General features: G+C 42.2%; 1 protein-coding gene across 5 annotated transcripts in view; it reads left to right on the top strand.

The window, feature by feature from the left end:
• Positions 1-4,906, top strand: part of NEDD4 (NEDD4 E3 ubiquitin protein ligase) — a 151,174-nt gene extending 146,268 nt beyond the window's left edge. For 3 of the 5 annotated variants that reach the window (XM_081227371.1, XM_081227369.1, XM_081227368.1), the window contains 2 exons: positions 584-656; positions 1,351-4,905. In XM_081227371.1, the coding sequence (XP_081083497.1) occupies positions 584-656; positions 1,351-1,453 (176 nt within the window). In that variant the 3' untranslated portion in view covers positions 1,454-4,905. Of the gene's footprint in view, positions 1-583; positions 657-1,350 lie in introns of all 5 variants that reach the window. The other 2 variants (XM_081227370.1, XM_081227372.1) reach the window with 2 other exon arrangements.
• The last annotated feature ends 18,714 nt before the right edge of the window (positions 4,907-23,620 follow it).

Raw genomic sequence — 23,620 nt, 5'->3', positions numbered from 1 at the left:
AAGGAAGAGCTAAGGGAAAACTCCAAAGGAAAAAAAAAAGTTTCTAAGAATGTCCATAATAAGAGGAAAATGTAGCATGTATAACATGATCCCATGTACATAAAATCCTATATAGATGCACATGCACAAAAAGATTCATGATAGGATGTTTACTCAGATTTAATGGTGGAATTTCAGGTGATTTTTACATCTTTCATTATATAATCTCACTGCAGAAAAAATAATCAGAAAAAGCTGTTTTCAGTGGGACTCAAAAACACACATTTTCTGTGTACCTATGACAGAGGTGGTATATGGAAATGCAGGGCTAGGAAATAGCAAAAGCCCTGTCAGACACACAACCCCCACCCCCTGCCCCGGGGCAGAGGGATACTGTGGTCCCAAATGCACTGATAGAAGAAGAGTCCTCGTTTCATGGCTGGACAGTAAAGTCATCAGGCCCAGGACAACATTATTTCTTTTGAGTTTAAAGAAACTAGATGTTCTCTGTGTGTTTAAGTTGTACATTAGCAAAAGTGAGTTGTGAAATGCCCAGAAATTCCTGTATGACTAATTGAACCAAAGCAACTCTTCTTCCTTGTAGGCTCAAACGGACCACAGTCTTTTACAGTTGAGCAGTGGGGCACCCCTGAGAAGCTGCCAAGAGCTCATACGTGGTAAGCAGTTTCTCTGACCCTAGAGAACAAGTCCTCAGAGACAGAGGGTCCTCTAACAGTCTGGGTACGGAAGGTCTAGTTCCCTCTGTGCTGTGTTGGTGGCAGATATGGAGGGGGAGGGAGGAGAGGAGAGGAGGAGGAAGACCAGGAATCAGCAACACGAACCCAGGAACAGCTGTTTCTTTACTGGGCAGGCCTGAAGACCAGGTAGCTGAACATTGGAGAGACCCATCTAAACTTTTGACCAGGGGACATCCCTGGCGGTCCAGTGGTTAAGATTCGGTGCTTCCACTGTAGGGGGCACGGGTTCGATCCCTGGTCAGGGAACTAAGATCCCAGATGCCACACGGTACAGCCAAAAAACAAAAAAAAAAAAGGTAAACTGTTGACCATATCTTGCTTCCATCACATGAATGATGAGCCATCTCAAGAAGGACTAGAACATTCCGTTTTGAAGGTTCAAATGACAGGAGCCCAGACATTTGGAGATCAGGGTGGAGGTGAGAGGTCACCACCAAGAATTCATGGGGAGAGTCCACACCTAGAGTCCAATCCTAAACATTCCTTCTCCCTGAGGAGAAAAGGTCTTTTCGTGTGGTTGAAACATAGCACACATAGCTGCACCATGAATAGTTTGCCCTGGGAACTCGCTTTGTCAGTGGCTGCAATAACCAGCCCCTCTCTGTTCTTTCAGCTTTAATCGCTTGGACTTGCCACCATATGAGTCATTTGAAGAATTATGGGATAAACTTCAGATGGCCATTGAGAACACTCAGGGTTTTGATGGCGTTGATTAGATTACAAGTAACAATCTATGGTGTTTTACTGCCGCTTTTTTATAAGCAAAATTTTGACTTAAAGTTTTCCAGGGAACTACTAACCCTTGGCCATTGATGCTTCCCAGATATTGGAGAAAATCATGTCAAAGAATTAGAAGAAATAGTATGACAACTTTTCCATTATTTCATTCACTTATATAAGGTATTGCTTTTACGCAGTTGTTTTGTTCTATCTTGAGTTCACCCTCTATTATATAAGTCCTGTGTGCCTGAAATCGTGAGTTTTGTCCTTGACATTTACCTCTTTTACAGTATTTGCCAGGCAGTTTCTTAAACTACTGAAATTATAACTGTGAAATATTTGTGATAAGTGTCATGTGTGAAAAGTTTGATGCTTTTTGAGAAGGAAACTGAAATTGAGGAAAAAAACTTTAATATTGAGTACACTACAATATACTCAGTGCTGCCTGCAGCTAGTTATTACTTTGTAGACCTGCCTACTGCACGTTACTGCCCAGATTTTTGGAAAAATCTTAGAAAGTATGTTACCTATATTTTTAGTCAACTGATTCACTTGCAAAAAGCTGTTTACTTCTTCATTTTAAAAAGCATTTGGCTTTTGTTAATATGCGGTTTTACTAAGCAAGGTGGTTCATAAGACGTGAAGCAAATTCAAATTTGCGAAGGGTTAAAGGTATTAACGCCTCCCTCTTGCCTGTATATCCTTATGGATCATTGATAGAGTCATCACTCTTTACTGTGTTAGTTTAGTTAAAAGAATTCCTTCTTCAAACTAAAGCTTGACAAAGCAGTATTCCTAAATAAGCCTTGAAGAACTAAGTTAAATGTATAATACTTGCCTTTACTAGTCATTCTTTACAGTTGCACAATTATGTAGTAAATATAAGTTTACAGGGTTTATTATGTTTACAGATTAAGCTAATCTCTGCAGTTGCATTTTTATATTTTTAGTATTTCACTTTAGTCAAAAAAACCAAATAATTTGTTTGAAATAACCAAAGAATAGTTATAATGCATAATTTGTATTAAATCACCATATTTCTTATGCTTTTTTAAAAACCTGTTTACTATGAAAATGTTTTGCTATAAATCCAAAACTCTTTAGGCAAAATGCTACAGATAAACTCCGACTTTAACCAAACTGAAGTACATAAAAATCCTGTGCATGTATTCAGTGAAGGTTTACTGAATGCCTGCGATGTGCATAGCTCTGTCTAGGCCCTGGGGTGAGAGTTGTCAGCTTCAAAGAAATCTAGCTGAGTCCCCATCCTCAAGGAACTTAGAGATGTGTAAAGGAATTTTCAAACAATCAAAAGTCGGGGTGAGCAGAATAAGGCAAAAGGGAAAGTGTTCCAGTGCACCTGCAAAGATAAGTGTGCCAAGACTGTATTTATATATTTTATACCTACATTGGAATGATTATATAGAAAATGCTCTTGCAAAAAGATAAAGCTATTTCTCAATATGGTATCTTCGTGATTTAGGGGTAATTGTAAATATATGTTATTAATCTTCTTAAATACATACATACATACATATATATATATATATATATATATATATGCATACTCTGAGAGTTGTAAAAAGTGCATCTGGCTCTTGGTTAAAGTTTGTTGGTGTCTAACACAATGGGTACCATTCAGCACCTGGTAGGGATCTTCCATGTGACAGAAGCAAAACCACTTTCCAAACAGCACATCAGCAGTTCAGCTTAGGGAGAGTAATTCACAGATCTGTGTACCCTGTGTCTTATCTTCACCTTGCTAACTAGCATTCAGGGGAGACCACCAGGTGTAGCCCTAATTTTATCACTTACCAAATGTTTAAACTGAAGCAGCATACTTCACCTCTCTGGGCTCCTGGTTCTTCACCTGTCAAAGGAAAATAATCATGCACACTCTCATTGTCATGTAAGATTATTGTAAATTCCAGAAAGATGCTTTGTAAAGTATCATATGATCAGAAGGTGCTTTGTGGTGACCATCAGATTTTGTCAAATCAGGTGTGAACACGAACTACACTCCCAAAGAAAAATCTCTTCATTTAAAAATAAAATGACTGCTGACAGACAAGGAAGTAGGAACATCTCTGATATTGAATATATACAGATATACATATGCATGTTTATCTGTACATGGATCTTACCATCAGAATTCATTTTCTCCACATGAGCAAAGTAATATTAATATGGGCCAATGCATTTTGGAATGTTCTTATTATGTAGAACTGAATGTGAAAACTATTTTTGTTAAAACAAGATTTTACCACATGATTGTTTAAATATCGCTTCTGTGAAATACAGCAGATATCAGAGCTTGAGAAAATATAAAGCTTGCTTTTCGTCCGACTCATTCACTTGGATGATTCTGTGACTCAGATAAAACAGGGTGTTAAAGAGACCAGACACTCCCACCAGCCCCCAGCCACAGACCATCATCTCCCAGGTGTGCACTGATGGTCCAAAAGGAACCTGTATCAAGCAACACAGCCCCTCATCCCAGATAGCAAAGTTTCTCAAATGCGTTCTATGGCTGGAAGTAAATAGGGTCATTTATGTAAAGCAAGGACGTTGGGTTTTTTTTAGAGTTATAAGCACATAATTTTAGCCTATTATTTTCTCTGTAATCAAACAAATTTTAACAGACATAAAATTGTGCAACAAATGCATTTCATCCTAATTTAAATGGTTGTTTCCATTTTTTATTTATAATGCTGAAATTATTCCAGAGAATTATCAAGTTAAACAATTCGTTTGGATTATAAGCCACTTGACATTTTTTTAAATCTTCTCATATGGGAAAAAGATATCAAGATTAATGTATCAAAATTTATTGCATACGTTAAAATATAAAACCATTTTTTAAAATCTTGATGCCACAAATAAAGTTCTATTCTAGTAAAAACAGAAACTGTGATTCATTTTCAAATAGAAATGTTTCCAAGCCATTATCCTTGGCCAATGGCTCCTGATCTAGTTCTCTGCAGCAACACATGGGATTCTCAAGACAACACTGAATTGATAGCAGGTTACCTAGCATGATTATAAACTCTTAACCACAGAGACTCTCCATTTTACAAACAGGTCCTGTTCCCAAAATCTGGTTGTTAGTAAAATATACAGAAGACAATATAATAATAAAGTTACAAATGGACTGGATTTCAGACTTGCTGTTGTTCATTCCAGAGGCCAGCCATGGAACCTATTTATAACATTGTTTCTATGAGAAGAGGAATTCCAAGTGTTACTTCAGAAGTAAGTATCTTTTCATCCTTCCTCTGAACTCCTGGAAGTTTCCCAGTTAGAAGGGAATCCAACACCCTCACCCCCAGTCAGCCCTAGGAAGGTGCTGTTCCAGCCCTGTTTCTGCCAAAATCCAGACTGTAGTTGTAATCTTTGGGGTCCAGACGCCTGCCTTCCCCACTTCCACCCTTCCAGTGCTCACCAGCTCGGGCAGTAGCTAGCCGGCACCATGCCTCCCCGTACAGGAAGTCCATGCTTTGCTGTCCATCAGGGCAGGCACATTCCTTTTTATAAAGGATGTTATACTAAGTGTTAGAATCGCAGGACCTCACTCTGAATAGTGGGCTTCAGTAGATTTGTGTGTATTTTTCTTGAGCATTAAAGAATATAGCTAAATTAGCAGCCTGTTTCGGTTCTGCCAGTCTCTTCATCTGCAATCCATCCTATGCAGTCCCTCCATCCCACACCAGTGTTTCCTTTCTCATATACAAATCTGATCAGGTTACTCTGCCAAAAACGCTCTGAAAGCTCCCCAGAGCCAGAAGGAAGAAGCCCAAACCCGTTGGCATGAAATGCAGTCTGTCCCCAGCTTAATGCATGAGTTCCACCTTCCATCATACCCCACTCAGGCACCCTGCCCTCCACCCAAACCACGCCTCCCTCCAGTCCCTAATCACTGAAAACTTCTCTGCACCTGCATGTGTTCACTTGCAAAATCACTCCTCCTCTTGGAGCAGTGGAAGGGTGCTGTGGCCTAGCATTTGGTACCTAGTAGCATGAATGGGATCGTATTGCTATGCTTTGTTTACATAACTCTCGCCTACAAACTTGGGCAGCTTGAAAACAGGGACTTCTTTGTATACATTTTTAATATGTTCATTTTCCAACACATAAATACAATATGAATATTGTTTGTGTATAGACCCAGTGCACAAGTATTGAGCACCTACAGCGTCCCTGGCCCTGTGCAGTAATATGCAGGAAGCTCTGTGTTTAGGGGGATGATGAGAGGAACTGTGAAAATACACATGCAGAGAAGGAGCTTGACTGAGATCCTGCAGAGCACCAGGGTCTGCAGTAAACACTTTACGTGGGTCCCATTTAATCTTCATAAAAACCCAGCAAGGCAGGTTTTATAGGCTCAAAAAGGACAAGTAATACACCTGAGGCCACACAGCATATAAATTCAGTGGATTATGAACCACAACAACAAAAAAGAAAGCTGTAGAATCTAATCAGCAAATTACCAAGGTGTATTCGTTTTCTGTTGCTGCGTAACAAATGACCACAAAGCTAGCAGCTCAAATCAACACCCATTTATCATCTCACAGTTCAGTCAGTCATTAACTCCGCATGGAATCTAAAATATGACACAAATGGATTTATCTACAAAACAGAAACAGACTCACAGACATAGAGAACAGACTTGTGGTTGCCAAGGGGTAGGTGGGGGAGGGATGGATTGGGAGTTTGGGATTAGCAGATGCAAACTATTATGTATAGAATGGATAAACAACAAGGTCCTACTGTATAGCACAGGGAACTATATTCAGTATCCTATGATGAATCATAATGGAAAAGAATATGAAAAAGAGTGTATATATATATATATATGTATAACTGAATCACTTTGCTGTTTAGCAGTAATTAACAAACATTGTAAGTCAACTATACTTGGATAAAATTAATTTAAAAATTAAAAAAAAAGAAATCCACATGGGCTCAGCTAGCTTCTCTACTTGGGCCTTACAGGTCAAAACCAAGGTGTCAACCAACTGAACTCTTAGCTGCTTCAATGATTCTTCAGTTGTTGACAGAATCCAGTTCCCTGTGGCTAGAGTTCTGAGGCCCCCATTTTCTTGCTGGCTGTCATCTGGGGACCAGTCTAAGCTTCTACAGGCCAAATACATTTCTCATCACTCGGCCGCTCCATCTTCAAGCCAGCAATGGTGTGTGGAATCCTTTTCATGCTTAGAACCTCCCTGATGCCTCCTTTTGCCATCCTCTTCTGCCCCCAGGTGGAGAAAATTCTCCTTTCCAAGGCTCACTTGATTAGTCCCACCTCTATCATCTCCCCTTTTGACTGTGCTGTAGGCATAACACAGTCGTGGGGGTGAGATCTTATCACATTCACGGATTGCAGGTATTGGGGCCTTGAGCTTTTGGGCCATTTGTAGAAATTCCACCTCCCACACAACCTAAAAGTAAAGGGTGGCAAAGGGTTATGGAGATGTGGCTTGAAAAACACTTAAATGTATCTAATTTTATAGTTCGTGGTTCAGGGTTCCATTCTTTGCCAATGAAAAGCCTGATAAATGAATGGTACTGTCAGCCGGTGGATTCATCTTCAGCAGCTGTGAATTCACGAATCACTACTCAGGTTTGTGGTTTTCTCGGTGGCATCAAGGTTGAATTGGCCTGAAATTAGATTCAACTCATCCTTAGAAGCTTCCTTATTATATAAAAGAGAACTAGATCATTGCTGCTCTTTTTATTTGTTTGAAGGATTGGTATTCCTTCCAATGAAGTTATGTTCAGGATAATGACACGGGTGCAAACCAAAACAGAGCCGAAAGCAAAGAAAGCCATTCACAGCCCGGAGTTGCTTGCTGATCATTTGCTGGCTCTCAGTCTCCAGAGAGAAGGGGAGGGGCGGGGAGGGCCTCTGGATGCCCTGAGCGAGCACGCAACTCTGGAGCAGAGTGTTCTCCTTGGGAAGGTAACCAGAGATTAAAGCCATAACTGTAGGCTGTTGAGGATGCTCAGTTCATTGTTCAGATCCTGATTTAAGTTCTCTTATGAAAAATAATTACTATCAAGGCAAACCCCATACCTTCCTAAGAGTTGTTTTTCTTTAACATATATTTTAAAAATGAGAAACTCAAGCATATTCTCTCCAGTCAGTAAGAGGTAATGAGCAGAGTGAGCTAAGGATAATCTGTTTAAACAAACAGGATTTTCATGGATGCTAGACTTGAAAACAGGATCCAGATCAATGACGTGGTTAATACTCAGTCACTGTGCATTAGCCCAAGGATAAACTTCCAGACTTGAAGACAATGAAATAGCTCCACTGGGATGACCAAATTCTCAGTGATGAAGGGGGAGTAGCCAAATAGCTTTGCTTTGCTTTTTCAGTATTGCTATGTGTTGTAATGTTGTAATGCTTGTGGATAAATGTTGATGTTGTGTGGTTTTAAGCTGCAAGGAATTCAGTCATGTTTTATCCTTGTCTACATCTTCAAAAGAAGTGAGAAGGGAAAAAAGAAAGCTCTGTTAACTCAGTTACTACCAGAACTCTGAATATCTGTGGTTGCCCCTATGAGTCAATTTACATACTTTCCCCCATTGCCATCTGGGGACAATGTGGATAGGAATTTGGGGGTTATCATCAAAACATCTAATTACTCATTTAAGCATTGCTAGGGGTGGGAAAGAAGGAACACATAGCACATGCTACAAGCCTTTGGAAGGTATATTAAGACATTTAAGACTGAGCCAAGGTCTAGTCCAGCATTGTCCAATAGAAATATAATGCAGGTAACATGTAATTTTAAAGTTTCTAGTAGCACATTTTGAAGAGTAAAAAGAGATAAATGAATTTAATAGTAATAATGTATTTAATGAAGTATATCTAAAATATTAACATTTCAACATGTAATTAATATAAAATTATTAATGATGTTTTTCATTATCTGATACTGTCTTCAATATGCAATGTGTATTTTATGCTTCCAGCACATCTCAGTTCAGAATGGCCACATTGTAAATAGCCACAGGGGGCTGGCACTACATATTGGACAGCACTGGAATCAATGGGCCTGGGTCATGCTTAGATACCACAAAAGGGAAAGAAGCAGCTATGAGTGGCTAACCTGGGAGGGTGCAAAATTAGCTTGCTTCCTCCAGGCAACTCCAGAGTCTTGGAAGAAATTTCTCCAAGACAGCCCAATGTCAAAAACTAAGCAACATTGCAGATAGCCGGTGTGTGGTGATTCCAAATCTTACTTTTAGGAGCTTAAGGTTGGCAGTCTGGTTGCAAGGAGAGCTATCTTTGCACTGTGAACACACTGTCTCCACACGGATTCTGTTTGCTAGGGATGGCTTGGGAGAGATCTAATGCAGATTATGGGGAGATTAAGCCAAATCCCCAAATCACACCTGCAACCTCCTCCTTAGAGCTGAGGTTGCCCCAGACAGTGATGCTGAAGGTGTCCCACGTTGAACGTCATATAATGCGGGCAGAAGCAAACATGTGGGAATCGCTGGCAACCAGCATCCAGTGTGAAGTGCTGGATCTAGGACCTTGGAAGATCATCACAGAACAGGGCGAGGGGGATGGGGAATGGGGTGATTTATCAGAAACTGCCAGAAACAGGAGGGTGGCGATGAGACTGGACAACTGGGAGGGTAAGGCCACCACAGAGGAAGGAACTCCGTGGGGTCGCAGGGGGTCATCTGGGGGAGAGCCTCTTTGACGTTGGGAGGAAGGCAGAGACTGTGGGAGACACAGCTGTTTGTTTTTTCTGCTGCAAGGGGAATAACAAAATGCGATCAGGAGAGCTAATAGACTACAGATGCAGAACTTCTGGCTGAGCGCTCAGACCTGCGAAAGGCTTTGAACTGGAACCAGCCCTCTCATTTTCAGCAGTGCGTGTGGCCCATGAAAAAGAAAGAGTGAAGTAAAACAAGAGACCCACCAGAGATAATTATGAGTTACTCCCAGCCGGTGAAATAACAGAGATTATATTGGGCTGGGGGAAAAGTAGGGGTTTGATCATGAAAGAACTTATGTTCGATGCTAAGGAATCTGATCAACAGTGGGGAAGCTATTCAAGAGTTACATGCCAAAAAGTGTGTGCTTTGGTATGAACTTTAGAAAGCTCATTCTGCCTATTTAAGGGTAGCAGGTCTGGGGGCAGGTGCTAATGTGGAGAGTGTTCCAAGGACGAAGGTGAGAAATGGTAGCGTCTGAAGCCAGGGTTGAGATGTCATATGGAGAGAGGTGCAGCTGTTGGGCAGGGGGGAGCAATAGTGGCGAAGACAGGAGTCTGGGCTGACACCTACCCCGACACCCAGATGGGGGCACGTGGATGGGTGCTGGTGTTGCCACCGCCACCGCCGGAGCAGAAAGGACTGTGAACTTTCCACGAGGTGACAGAGGGGAGGCTTCTGATAGGCAGCTGTGAATCTAAAGGTGGGTGAGGATTTGGAGGTTACCAGCAAATAGCTGTGAGCCCATGAGGGGATCGTACTACATGGGCCGCCAACTAAGAAAGCTGATCCAAATTATCAAACATCACTTCTGATAAGTTAATTTTATTATAGTTTGTATTTAATAGAACAAGTGGCGATTGGGGGACGTTTATAAACAATACAATTGGTAGTGTATTTCCAGCCAAAACCAAGCTTTTAGGTTTTTCTTTGCTCTTTATTAGGTATTCCAGGCCCTGTAATTAATGCCAACAGTTTTCTCCACTTGGTGCTGACCTTCCCACCTCCGCGCACATGCGGGCACCTGAGCCTGATGCCGGTGGATGACCTGGGCTCCCAATTGTCCCCGAGCCAGGCCCCATTTCACTTTGCCCGCTTCCACTTGAGGCCCCGCCCAGTCCTCTTCCCTGGAGCGCCGGCACCTGCGGGTATCATTGCTGATGGGAACCACCTGGGAAGCGTGGGCGGGAGAGAACCTGAAACAGGCCGGGCGGGCCTGAGGAGGGAGCGGCAGTGAGCACGGGCTCCCAGACGTGGCGGAGGTGTCGGGGGAGAGGAAGGAGAGCCCTGAGGAGAGGAGAGGTGGGACCCGTGAGCGGCCGTGTGGTCACAGCGGCGACCTGCAGAGGCCGTGGCAGCTCCAGGACGGAGAGCAGGTAAGACAGCGGCCCTGGAGGGAGGAAGAAAGCCCTCCCCTCTCCCCTTGTGCCCCATGACGCAAGTGACCCCGAGCACCCCAAATGAGTACATTCAGTTCCCTGTCGGGACTGGCCTCCCTTGCGGGAGGGGTGAGAATCAAGGGCAGTCGGATGTGCCTCCGCCAGCCTCCCCGCACCTATTTGCTGATGGCTGAAATTCGTTTAATAGCACATAAGACCTTTCACTTCCATACTTTAAAGATTGAATTATAGTTCAAAGGACAAATGTTTCCTGAACCCAAATGCGTTCGTAGTGAAGTATAAGTGACTAAGGTAAGGCCTGTTCAGTAGTGATAGAGGTTAGGAAAAGGGACACCTCGCTTGGGGTGGAAAAGCCCTGAAACGGGAGGCTGGGGTCGGAAGAGGCCGATATTCACAGTCAGGCCGTGTCCTTCTGGGCTGTTGACCTGAAATCGATCTGAGTCCGGGAGAAGCGGCCCGGGCGGGGTCCCCGGGTGGGCAGCCGCGTCGTCAGCCGCAGCAGGGCCACTGCTTGAATTATTTCCTCTGCCTGAGATCGCGCTCGGGACTTTTGTGTAGGAGAAGCATTTCACGCATCTCTACACCGCAGAATACTTCCAAGTATTGAGTTACTCAAAAGATGCTTACTATTCATGGGCATGAACTGAGAGAACACCAAAAGTGACAGACATAAATGTGGGGCTTTCTTTGATTATGTTGGTTCCTAGTTAAATATAACAGATACTCCTTCTCCAGGGGTCTACAGAATCTTTTCCAGAGTGACAATAACTTTTTCCCTTTGACTCAACCTCTTCCTCCATGTTCTCGGCCTCCCCTGCCAGCCATGAGGGGACGGCCTCATTCCGAAGTCTGTTTGCCAGGTTATGGGAGCTCGGAAGTCTTTTCAGCTGTGGAACACAGATGACTCACCCCTTTTCAAATGATCTAACATACAACCGTGGCTAGAATAGTGACTCAGCCACTAAGTGAATGGATATTTTTTTTAATCCATGACAAACATGTTTGAAAGTTATCTATTTGTTCCCTCACTTCCTAATTAGGACATTGAAAAGTACTGGAACACAGAGTTCACTGAAGCGCTCTAGGGAGTCCCTTCGTTTCAGACAGCACTTTTAATTCTCTTTAATGCATCTTCACATTCATTGTCTCCTTTTATTCAATGCCAGTAAAGTAGGTAGGGCACGTGTCATTATTCTCACTTGACAGATCAGAAAGATAAGACACAGCAAGGGTTTGCTTTGGTCACAGAGTAAATTAGGAGCAGACCTGGATCTGTGAAGTGAGGTCGGCCGCATTGGGTGGTCCCCTGACCCAGGCTTCGCACAACTTCAGGCCCTTGTATCCAGGACTAATGAGCTCACCTGAATCTCACTAGGCCTGAGCATCAAGTGGGCTGAGTAGGGCATGTCCCTGAGTCAGGGCCTAATGGGCAGGGAGAGCTTTGCCTTTTTTCAGAGAACCTTATCAGGTTCTTAAAGTGGGACTTGTAGTGAACAGCATTCTCAAAATAACAAGTGTCAACCATGGACAAAATTTTCTAAATAGTAAAACATTACCACTGATTAGAAATCTAATGTATCAAGGTGCTTTGGGCTTAGAACACGACACTGCTCTCACAGAGGGGGTTTGCTAACAACTCACGGGCTATGGTGGCAGAGCCAGGGTCTCTGTTCTGTCCCTCTCAGACCTTTGTTCTGTGTCTTGATCAATTCTCCTGTCATTCTCTGTCCTCTGTGGGTATGTTTGTGCGTGAGGGTAGAAAGGGTGGATGGGTATGTGTAAATTCTCTGCAGTCAATCCAGTGCCTGATTATTCTATTACAAGGGCTTTGCTGTCCTGCTTATAAATCCTTACACACTTTCTTTCTCTCCTCCACTCTATTTGGAAAGTTTTTGTCTCAGATCATTGACTATTGGTTATATCAGCCCCCCTCCCCCTCTTCAAGAGGGAGATACTGTTTATCTTTCCCAAGAAATTTTATGGTTTAGGTGGGAAAAATCTGGCTCCCTGCAGAGCCCTGAGAGGAAGATCCAAGAAAGAAAATAACCCTGTATTTCTGGCATTTCCTGGCTGCCCAGAGCTTCCCTCTACAGCTGACATTGATAAAATTTCATCAAGGACATTAGTCGATCAGGCTACAGGCTTTTATTATGTCACTTACTCTGAGAGTCATATTAGCGTTTAAGATACTGGTCTTTTTTTCTGCGTAGAATGTGACATGTCTCTATTTTGCATGTTATCACATTCCTAAAAATCAATACAGCCCCTAAATTAATTGAAAAGTGACTTTAAAATATAATTTAACACTCCTGACAGATACAAAAGTATTCTTAAACAAACGGAAAGACATTTCCTGTTTTTGCATAGGATGACACAACATTATAAAGATGTCGTTTTCCCTAAACTAATTTAAAAAGCTAATGCAATACCGACAAGTTGCATTTTAGGCAAGTTGATAATGAAGTTCACGTGAAAAAACAAATGCATAAATAGCCAGGAAAACACTTGAAAAATAACAACTACTAGAGATGACTAGCCCTACCAAATATTAAAATGTACTATAAATCCTGTGTAATAAAAAGTGTAGTAGTGCCACTTGAAGAGACACATTGACCAGTAAAATAGAATGCCCAGAAATAGACCAAAAAAACATATGGAAAGTTAGACATTAAAGGTGGCATCTCAAATCATAGGGTGAAGATGGACATTTTAATAAATGGCACTATTCACAAAAGCCAAAAAGTGGAAAGCCCAAATGGCCATTATGTAATGAATGGATAAACAAAATGTGGTATATTCATACAATGGAATACAACATGGATAAACCTTGAAGACATTATGCTAAGTGAAAGAAGGCAGTCACAAAAGACCATTATTACATAATTCCATTTATATGAAATGTCTACGATAGGCAAATCCATAGGGACAGAAAGTTGGTTAGTGGATGCCTAGGACTGGGGAGTGGGGAAGAATAAGAGTAGATACCAGGTTTCTTTTGGGGGTGATAAAAATGTTCTAAACTTAGATGGTGTTGATGGTTACCGAAGTCTGTGAATATACTAAAACCAGCAAATTGCACACTTGCAAGGGGTGAATTCTATGGTGTATGAATTCTATCTCAATAAGGATGTTTTTAAAAGGGACAAATGACCAAAAATCCAATAGAAAAATGGGGGGAGATATTCTTCAAACATATGAAAAAAATGTTCAAATTCACTCAAATGCAAATTAAGCAACATTGAGATACAGTTCTCATGCATCATATTGGCGAAAATTAAAAAGTATAATGATCCATTGGGTAAACAGGCATTCTCACACATTGCTGGTGGAAGTGCAAACTGCAAAGAGAGTTAGGAAATAACCTAACAAAACTACAGAAGCAGTTTAACCTAGCAACACCACTTTTAGGAATACATCCTGCAGATACACTTCCAACAATGTGAGAATATATAAGCACAAGGTTACTCATTGCAGCATTGCTGGTAATTACAAATCTAAACGCTCATTCAAAGGAGACTGATTGAATAAGCTATGGTTCATCTAGAAAATGGAATACTAAGCACTCTATAAAATAATAAGGAAGATCTCTATAAAATTAATATGACTTCCAGGCTACACTGTTAAGTGAAAAAAATAACATGCAGAAGAGCATCTTAATATGTTATCCTACATGTGAGAAAAAAGTTATAGGGAAAATATACATGTATTTGTTCTTTCATACAAAATATGAGGAGAAACCAGAAACCGAGAGATAGATTACTATTATGAGTTGAATTGTGGTCCCCCCCACCATTACCCTCCACTCCTGAAGAGGTCTGTTCAAGTCCTAACCCCCAGTACCTCAGAATGTGATCTTATTTGGAAACAGGGTCATTGCAGCTGTAATTAGTTAGGATGAGGTCATGCTGGAGCAGGGTGAGCCCCTAATCCAGTATGACTGGTGTCCTTCTAAGATGAGGACCCTGTGAAGAGAGAGACAAAGGGAAAACACCCTGTGAAGATGAAGGCATTGATAAGGGTGATGCATCTATGAGCTAAGGAGCACCAAAGATTGCCAGCGAACCACCCGAAGCTAAGAAGCAGCAGTAAGTATTCAGAGGGAGCTCGGCCCTGCCAACATCTCCATTTTGGACTTGGAGCCTTCAGAACTGAAAAGATACCTTTCTATCGTATTAAACCACTCAGTTCATGGCACTTTGCATGAAATACAGTTCCCTACAGAGTGTAGGTGGGAAAGGGGTTGAAAGAAGGGAAGAACTGGACTGGGGTCATGAGGATAAGGAGAGCACACTTCTCTGGATAGACCTTTCTTTGAAGCTCTGACTCAGAACCATAGTAATGTTTCACATACCACCCCAAAATAAACATTTAAAATCAACCAGGATGTGAGCGAACTCAATGTGGCATACAGGCAGTAAAAAATGAACCTGACCGAGGTGAAAATAACATAACTACATTGAGGGGAGTGAGGGAGAAAAGAAATAACCTAAAGAACTTTGCAGAACAATATTTTGGTTGGATACTATAAGGTTAAAGACAAACTATATACAAATTTTGTACTCCAGTTCCTATACTTGTTTCTCACAGTGGTATGGGTTAGCAATTTTGAAACGACTGTAGGTATATACCAGAATTGAACAAATAAGTAAATGTATTATAGATATTGAAAGCTACATTTCTCAAGGTGAGAAGGAAGTTACCAAAAAAGGGAGAAGGCTAGAAGCGGCTCTATGGTGGTGGGTTAAATTTGGAGGAATTCTAATGAATCTTGGTCTATAATATATATAAAGATAGATGGATCCATCCTTCTCCAGTAAAAGGAAACAGGGCTCCTTAAAGAAAAAGTTGAATCCAGCGTTGGGGCAGGGAAAATAAAACATGAGCCTGGAACATCTTGTAGTTACAGAAAATAAGTTCTCAAAACCTGATAAAGGGACCTCAGAAGAACCCAGAAGCCAACCTGAAGGAGCTCTCAACAGTGAGAGTGGAAAAAATTGAGCAAGAAAATGATAGTACTGCATTATAACCCATAGAATAAAATAAATATCCATGAGTCTATACTGATAAAAATAACTGAGTAAGTACAATGGTGGAGGGGGACAACTCTTCCTCACAAAAGAATTCCAATGAATTAATGTGGGAAGACTGAGAAATTAAAAATCATGGTTAGGCAAACATCACAGTAATAATTGTTGCAGGCAAGACTCACACTAATGGATGCCGAAATTTAAAGAGAAAGGGGATGTTGGCATAGTCTTAAAGTACCTCCCTGGAGAGAGTAGTTACCAAGGGGAAAATAGTAACTTTGGTGAAGGCTTGCAGACATCACCTTAACCAGGTGATCAAGGTTAACATCACCAGGGGTTAAGTCATGTTGATATCAGGTACCCCCAATTCGAGGCAGTGAGAAGGGCACAGTATCACTCATGATCTTCTTGCCAAATGCATAGCTTCAATCTAATACGAATGAGAAAACATCAGGCAAACCCCAGCCAAACACTCTGCAAAATAACTCTTTAAAAGAGTCAAAGTCATGAAAGACCGGGCAAGACTGAGGAACTGTCACAGATTGGCAGAGACCAAGGGTGCATGACTAATAAATGAATGATGCGATCCTAGGACAGAAAAAGGACAAAAGTGGGAAAACTGGTGCAATTCAGATAGGGTCTGTATTTTAGTTAATACTATCATATGAATGTTAACTTTCTGGTTTTGATCATGTGCCATGGTTATGTAAAATGGTAACATCTAAGGGAGGCTGTATTAAACGTACATGAGAAATATTTGTACTATTTTCTACAACTTTTAAGTTTAGAATTATTTCTAAATATAAAGATAATAATGTAGTTTGAAATGTTCATCCTCAGTTCTACCCCAAAAGTTTTAGTTATTTCCCATCATATGTATAAACAACGTTTCTGCTTCTATTCCTTGATGTACCAATTTTACACTTTACCTATTTCCTGCTATAACAGGTGATATAGCTCATTTATTCTATCTCCTACTGTTATAAACTCCCAGGATTGTTATATTCCAATTTTCAATTTCTCTCTTGACCCATTGCTATGGTCTGAATGTGTGTCCCCCCAAAATTCACATGTTGAAATCCTAACCAAAGGCCATGGTATTAGTAGGTGGGGCCTTTGGGAGGTGATTAGGTCAAGAGAGTAGAGACCTCATGAATGGGATTTGCTCTTATGAAAATGATCCCACAGAGCTCCCTAGCCCTTTCTACCAAGTGAGGATACAGGGAGAACTCTGAACCTGGAAGAGGGCTCTCACCAGACCAGGATGGCACCCTGATCTGAGACTTCCAGCCTCCAGAACTGTGAGCAATAAATTTCTGCTGTATATAAGCCACTCATTCTGTGGTGTTTTGTTATAGCAGCCAGACAGACTAGGGCAGCCATACTTACAACTTTACATAAAAACAATACCCTTTTCTCTTCCATCTTCTAGAGACAACACTTCTTGGCTTCCTATCAACACCCCTACTTTTCCCTCCAGCTGGCTTCCTCTCTTTCTCCTAATCCAGTTCATCTTTTAGTTTTGTATTTTGAAGATTCCTAATAGTTACATTCTGTTTTCAAACCGTAGTTTAGTCTTCCTTGAACTGCCTGTTGGTTAAGTCCAACAGCTGAAAATTAGTAAGCAACAATTATGTTATTATGACCAGGTAAATAGTGTTCATTGCTGAGTCACACAGTGTATGTGTTATAATTGAAGTTCTTTTTGTGCAGCTTTCTGCTTTTCCTGGAATTTCTCAGTAGCTTTCTTTTTTGTTCCATCAGTTGTCTTTAGCATATTCCCAATTATTTCCAAGCTCTTCATAACTTAAGTATTAAGTGCCCATTTTCCCTGGAGACCTCTTTTTGGAGATTTCTGGCTTCCTGCTCAGGTTGGAAACGCTTACTCAAGAAATCTCTTTAAATCCCTTGACGCCTCTCCTAGACTGGCTCCAGTATTTCCTAGGTCTTATTTTTAACCTCAGTTTACTCCCTCCTTTTTTGGGAGCATACCTTAAAGTAAATTCCTAAGAAAGAGAAATAAATTTCTTGAGTCCTTACATGTCTGTAAACGCCTTGGCTTTACCCTCGTGTTCAAAAGGTTCAAATGGTTTTATACACCCTTTGTTGGGTATATAAAAGTTGATCATCTTTTTCCCTCAGAATTTTAAGATCTTTGTTCCACTGTCTTCTTGCATCTACTGTTGATATTGTCATCTGATTCTTGTTCTTTTTTTGATGTTCTGTTTTATTCTCCCTTGAAGCACTTAGAATCTTCTTCATTCTCAGTATTGTGAACTTTCATACTAGATGTAGGTATGAATCTATTTTTTAAGTTTATTGTACCAGGCACTCAGTGGACTATTTTAATTACAATGTCACTCATTTACATTGTAACGTCATTCAGGTTTAGACATTTTTCTTATATTCTTCCTTTCATAATTTCCTCTCCATGTTCTTGGTTTGTTCTTTCAGAAACTTAAGACAGAGTTTGGATCTCCTTGATTGGTTGTCTTTTTCTCTCATTTTTAGTGTCTCTGTGGGATTTTTTGTTGTTGTGGTGGTGGTGGGGGGGTTTCCATCTTATTGTCCTTGTGTTTTTGTGTGTTGTCTTTATTTTACTTTCTGGGAGAGTTCCTTGTCTTTATTTCCAAAATCTCTACTGAATATCTATTTCTGCAATCATATTTTAATTTCCAAGACCTCTTGCTTATTTTTTTCCTTTTAAAATAGCATCGTGTTCTTGCTTTAAAGGCATGATATCTTCTCACATTCTTCTGAGGATATTATTTACAGATTTTTTTTTCAAGTTCTCTTTTGTTCCCTGAATTACCTTTGTTTCCTCTGGAGCCAATTTTTCTATTTATTTGGCTCTTTCATTCATGTTGTAATTTGAACCAACTGTCTGGTGATCCTTGGATTTCCGTTCCTGCTTAAGAGTGAGGGGTTAAGAAATTGTGTGAACGGGAGAGGCCTGTCAACCAGCAGGTGAGTGAGCAGGAAACTAGCTGTCCATTGTGCAGTCCCTAAATGCTAAATCCAGGCAACTCTAGAGCTGCTCAACTTCATTAGGAGAGAACTTCTAATTTTAAAGTTTTTAAATTTTTTAAAATAATGTTTTCCAAGGGAAGAGATTCCAGCTTCCAAGAGTTCTGTGTATGAGAGAGGGGAAAGATGGTAGGGTTCAACTGGTCTGCTCACCTTCCTCCTTGCATGGTTTGGTGCAGCACAAGTCTCCAACCTGGGTTCAAGCCCCGGTCCACTTCCTGGGGAACCTTGTGTGAGTGACTGCAGCATCACAGAGCCCAGGCTTCTTCCAACTGCAGGTCCCTCTAGGACATCACCCCCAATCCCAGCAAGGTCAGCTGGTAAGGGCAGTCACTGAGACATGTTCTCTGTGTGGCCGTAAGCCTGTGGAGCAGGGCAAGCTCTATAAATAGCAGCGGTGATTACGGAGTAACACTCCTTTTAAATGCTTGGACTTTCCATTCAAAACAGTTCTGGCCCCGTGTTTAGTCTGTCTGGGGGGCAGTGTAAAGGCCACCTTGTTTCACAACTAAGGAGAGGTTACAAGGCAATTAAAATATTTTTGTCTCTTCTCTCTTGTGATGATTATTCCCATGCGGTGGTGGCCACTAGAGTAGTTCCTGTCTCCATTGCCCACAGGGAAACTTGACAACACGGGCAGCACAAGCTCTGGAGCTGGGCTCAAATTAGAGCTTCAGCGTGAACCCTGCCCTTGGTTTTCAGAGAGTCAGAAGTAAAAGTCACAAATAGTGGTGTCTCTAATCGCCATAGCCAGGCAACTGCCACTTACTTTAAAGGGGTGTTTTTCCCTTTTAGGAACAGGATTAGGTCCTTTAGGAACAGAGTAAATACTTCTTGTGCCAAAGCAATTAGACGCTCTAAACCCTCGATTCTTCAGTCTGATAAATGTAGTCATTGTACAAATAAATGTATGTTCAACACACATGGACATATTTAGGTAAAGATAATGTGCCACATCTCATAGTTCTGAATCATAACAAATAACGATAATTATCCTAGTCATAAAAATTATCATCATATGGAAAGAGTAGCTGTCATAATCTTAAAACTGATCCTGACATAAGCAGCCTCTTCATTGTTCAAAAATCGTCATTAGGGACTTCCCTGGTGGTGCAGTGGTTAAGACTCTGTGCTCCCAATGCAGGGGGCCAGTTCAATCCCTGGTCAGGGAACTAGATCCCACATGCATGCTGCAACTAAGAGGTCACATGCCACAACTAAGGAGCCCGTGTGCCACAACTAAGGAGCCAGTGAGCCACAACTAAGACCCAGCTCAACCAAATAAATAATTTTTTTAAGTGCACTGTTGGAACATTCAAAAAAAATCATCATTAACCCCCTCAGAGCATCCACACACGGCAGGCTAGACAGGTATCATTCCCACCCCACGCCCCCCCATACAGATGGACACACAGAGGCCTAGAGAAGTTCTGGCAATAGTTAGTAGCCAACACTGTATTAGGCTCATCAGCCGTCAAACGCTCTGTGTGGTCCCTCCCCCGGGGCTTGGTGGCCAGTGGACAACAGCCCACATCACACACCTTCCAATGCTCTCTGCACCAAGTGATGGAGGCTGGTGTTTGGGGGCACTTGTTCCTGCACTGGCCTGAGGAATGGATGACAAGGGGGAGGAGGAGAGAGAGGATCTGGAGTATTAAGGATTCTCCAACTCATCAGGAACAGATTCTGCAAAACCATTTTCTCTCTCTCTCTCTCTCTCCCTCCTCCAAAAGAGCAATTATGAAAAATATTTCCAGGAAGGAAAATATTAAAATGCAAATTAAATATAGTTGTGACTGTAAATCATTGAAGAAAAATGCTATCACTCTTTTTAGAGTCCAGTGTAGGAGCTGAGGACCATTGGTGGTGAGGCCAATGGAGCTGACATCAGATAGGACAGGACCACAGAGATAATAGGGTCCAGATCCCTCATTTTACAGATGAGAACACTGAGGTGGAAATGGTTAGTGAATTTTCCCGATGATGGGAGATGGCATAGTACAGTAGCCAGCACAGAGCCGGGGACAAAGCACGTACTTATATCAATTAGGAAAGTGTTTGGTTGCAAGCAACAGAGAGCTGGCTTTACAGGTTGGTTTTTCTCACACGAGTGCAGAGGTAGGAGTTCTGGGCCTGGCTGTTCTGGGCCTAAACAAGAAAAATAAGCCTTGCTGTTCAGCAGCTGATCTGCCCAGAGGCAGGGTGGGGTTCTAGGGATGCACTGTGACCAGAGAAGGGAAGCCTTGTTGAGAAACCATGAAAGAAACCAAGGATATTTAACCTGAAAGGGAGGAACAGTGGAAACTTGAGAGAATAGGTCCTATGTTGCCCAAGAGGTCAGAATTAGGACCAGTAGTGCAACTGTTAGATGACAAATAGGACTGAACAACAGGAATAATTTTAATGATAAGCACTTACTGAAAATTGGCCACCTCTTAAAACAGTGAGTTTCCTGGAGACATTCAAGCTGAATAAGGAATTGGAGAGAGGTGTGTGCGTGCGCGCGCGCACGCGCGCGTACATCGGGGGTGTTGAACAGTGAATATTGGGTGGGGGGAGAGAAGGAGAGATTAGGAGGGAGAGAAGGAGAGTTACAGCACTGCATGGGGAGATGGTCTCCAAATTCCCTTTTGGAACAGTTCATTTAGCAAGTATCTGTTGAGTGTCTACTGTGTTCCACAGAGAAACCATATTTTCCAAATAAGAAGCTGGTCTGACATTTTTGAAAAAGCTAACGGAGAGAACAGGGTATATGATGAGTGTTGCTTACTGACTGACTTCTCAGGAACAACTTGCTTCTTGGAGATACCAGGGCTCCCAGCACCCCCTCCCTCTCCCTCTCCTGGCCTATTTCCATCCAGGCTCTCAGGACCGGTGAAAGGGCCAGATGCATAGTTCAGTAGCAGCATTTTTTCCAGATACGCTGTAGCCCGGGCTTACTCTCTGTCGCCTGTGATGTCCACGTGTCTGAAAGGCAGCTGGGAAGTATCAGAAAGGCAGCGGGGATCTGGGTCACTTATTTGCCATCTCGAGTCTTTCTTACCCTCACTTTTCTTACCTGGAACATGGGAGAGAAGAGATCGTCTTCACAGACTTCTTATGGGGATGTCCTGTGCTTTGCATAGTGCTCAGCCCTTGTTAAGGATTCAACAGGTGTGGTTCATTTCGTGCCTCAGCTCTGCCACTGATTTTGTGAGGTCACTTTTGCAGACCTGGGTTTCCTCTCCTCTACAACGAGGGCAGGTTGGGCTGGAACAAGCCCTGTAATTCCTTTCAGCGTTGAACTTTCTGAGATGCCCAAACAAAATGGCTGCTGCGCTTTCCCAGCCTCGGCCTGGAGGGAGTCTCTGCCAGGAGGGGGCGCCACTCACTCATGTTTCCACCACAGGTGAGTCTGACCATTTGGTTGGTAATCTCCACTCAGCTTTCAAAAGGAGCCCGAAAAGGCGCTTGCTTAGCAGCCGCCTCTACACTAACTTTTAAAATCACGGTGCTGATGGTGTGACTGGATTTTCCACTCTTCCGCTTGCTTCCAGCAAATCAAAATCATCTTCCTACGGACAGTCCTCAGTATTTACAAAAGGGGTAAAGAGAGAAAGGTGGCAGGGCCAACTTCCCCACTGTGGCCTTTCCCCTTGCTCAAAATCAAAACTGCAGATACCAAGGAGCGTGTGCTGTGGAATTGCACCCACAATCAGCCATTTTGCATGCTATTCAGGGGGCACAAATGGCCACAATTGCCTCACTGCCATGTAGGTGATCACAGATACAACTTTGCAGCCTCAGATCTCTGGCAGTGGCTAGGCTGGAGAGGCCCAGAAAATGTGGTTTCCTAGTCATCTTGGGTTCCTGTGAGCAGGATCAGCATTGTGGAGACTAAGCAGGTCAGGAAAAGAGCTAAAGGCCAATAGGGCCAAAGTCTTAAGTTTACCCAAGGTCCGTCCTGGGTTTGTTAAGTGAATTGAAGATGGAAATTCCCTAACTCTCTTCCACTCTTTGACTTTTCTCAAGAGTTAAACAGAAGAGGGAGGAAAGAAGGAAAGAGAAGGGTGAAAGGAGAGGGGGGGAGAAAAAGAAAGTTAGATTAATTATCATAAATAGTTAAATATTTATTTATTCATTTATTTTGGCTGTGCTGGGTCGCTATTGCATCATGTGGGATCTTTTAGGTACAGCATGCAGATTCTTAGTTGTGACATGCATGTAGGATTTAGTTCCCCGACCAAGGATCAAAGCCGGGCCCCTGGCATTGGGAACACAGAGTCTTACCCACTGGACCACCAGGGACATCCCCATAAATAGTTAATGTTCAAATAGATTATCGTCTTCATTGTAGCACTATTTACAATAGCCAGGACATGGAAGCAACCTAAATGTCCATCACCAGAGGAATGGATAAAGAAGATGTGGTACATATATACAATGGAATATTACTCAGCCATAAAAAGGAAAGAGGGCCTCCCTGGTGGCGCAGTGGTTGAGAGTCCGCCTGCCGATGCAGGGGATACGGGTTCGTGCCCCGGTCTGGGAGGATCCCATATGCCGCGGAGCGGCTGGGCCCGTGAGCCATGGCCGCTGGGCCTGTGCATCCGGAGCCTGTGCTCCGCAACGGGAGAGGCCACAGCAGTGAGAGGCCCGCATACCGCAAAAAAAAAAAAAAAAAAAAAGGAAAGAAATTGGGTCATTTGTAGAGACACGGTTGGACCTAGAGACTGTCATACAGAGTACAATAAGTCAGAAAGAGAAAAACAAATATTGTATATTAATGCATATATGTGGAATCTGAAAAAATTGGTATAGACAGTCTTATTTACAAAGCAGAAGTAGAGACCCAGACGTAGAGAACAAATGTATGGATACCAAAGGGGGAAGGTGGGGGTGGAATGAATTGGGAGATTTGGATTGACATGTATACACTATTGATAATATGTATAAAATAGGTAACTAATGAGAACCTACTGTACAGCACAGGGAA

Source organism: Mesoplodon bidens (assembly GCF_964165515.1).
Source record: "Mesoplodon bidens genome assembly, chromosome: 3".
Taxonomy (NCBI): domain Eukaryota; kingdom Metazoa; phylum Chordata; class Mammalia; order Artiodactyla; family Ziphiidae; genus Mesoplodon; species Mesoplodon bidens.
This window is presented reverse-complemented; position numbering and strand designations above follow the sequence as displayed.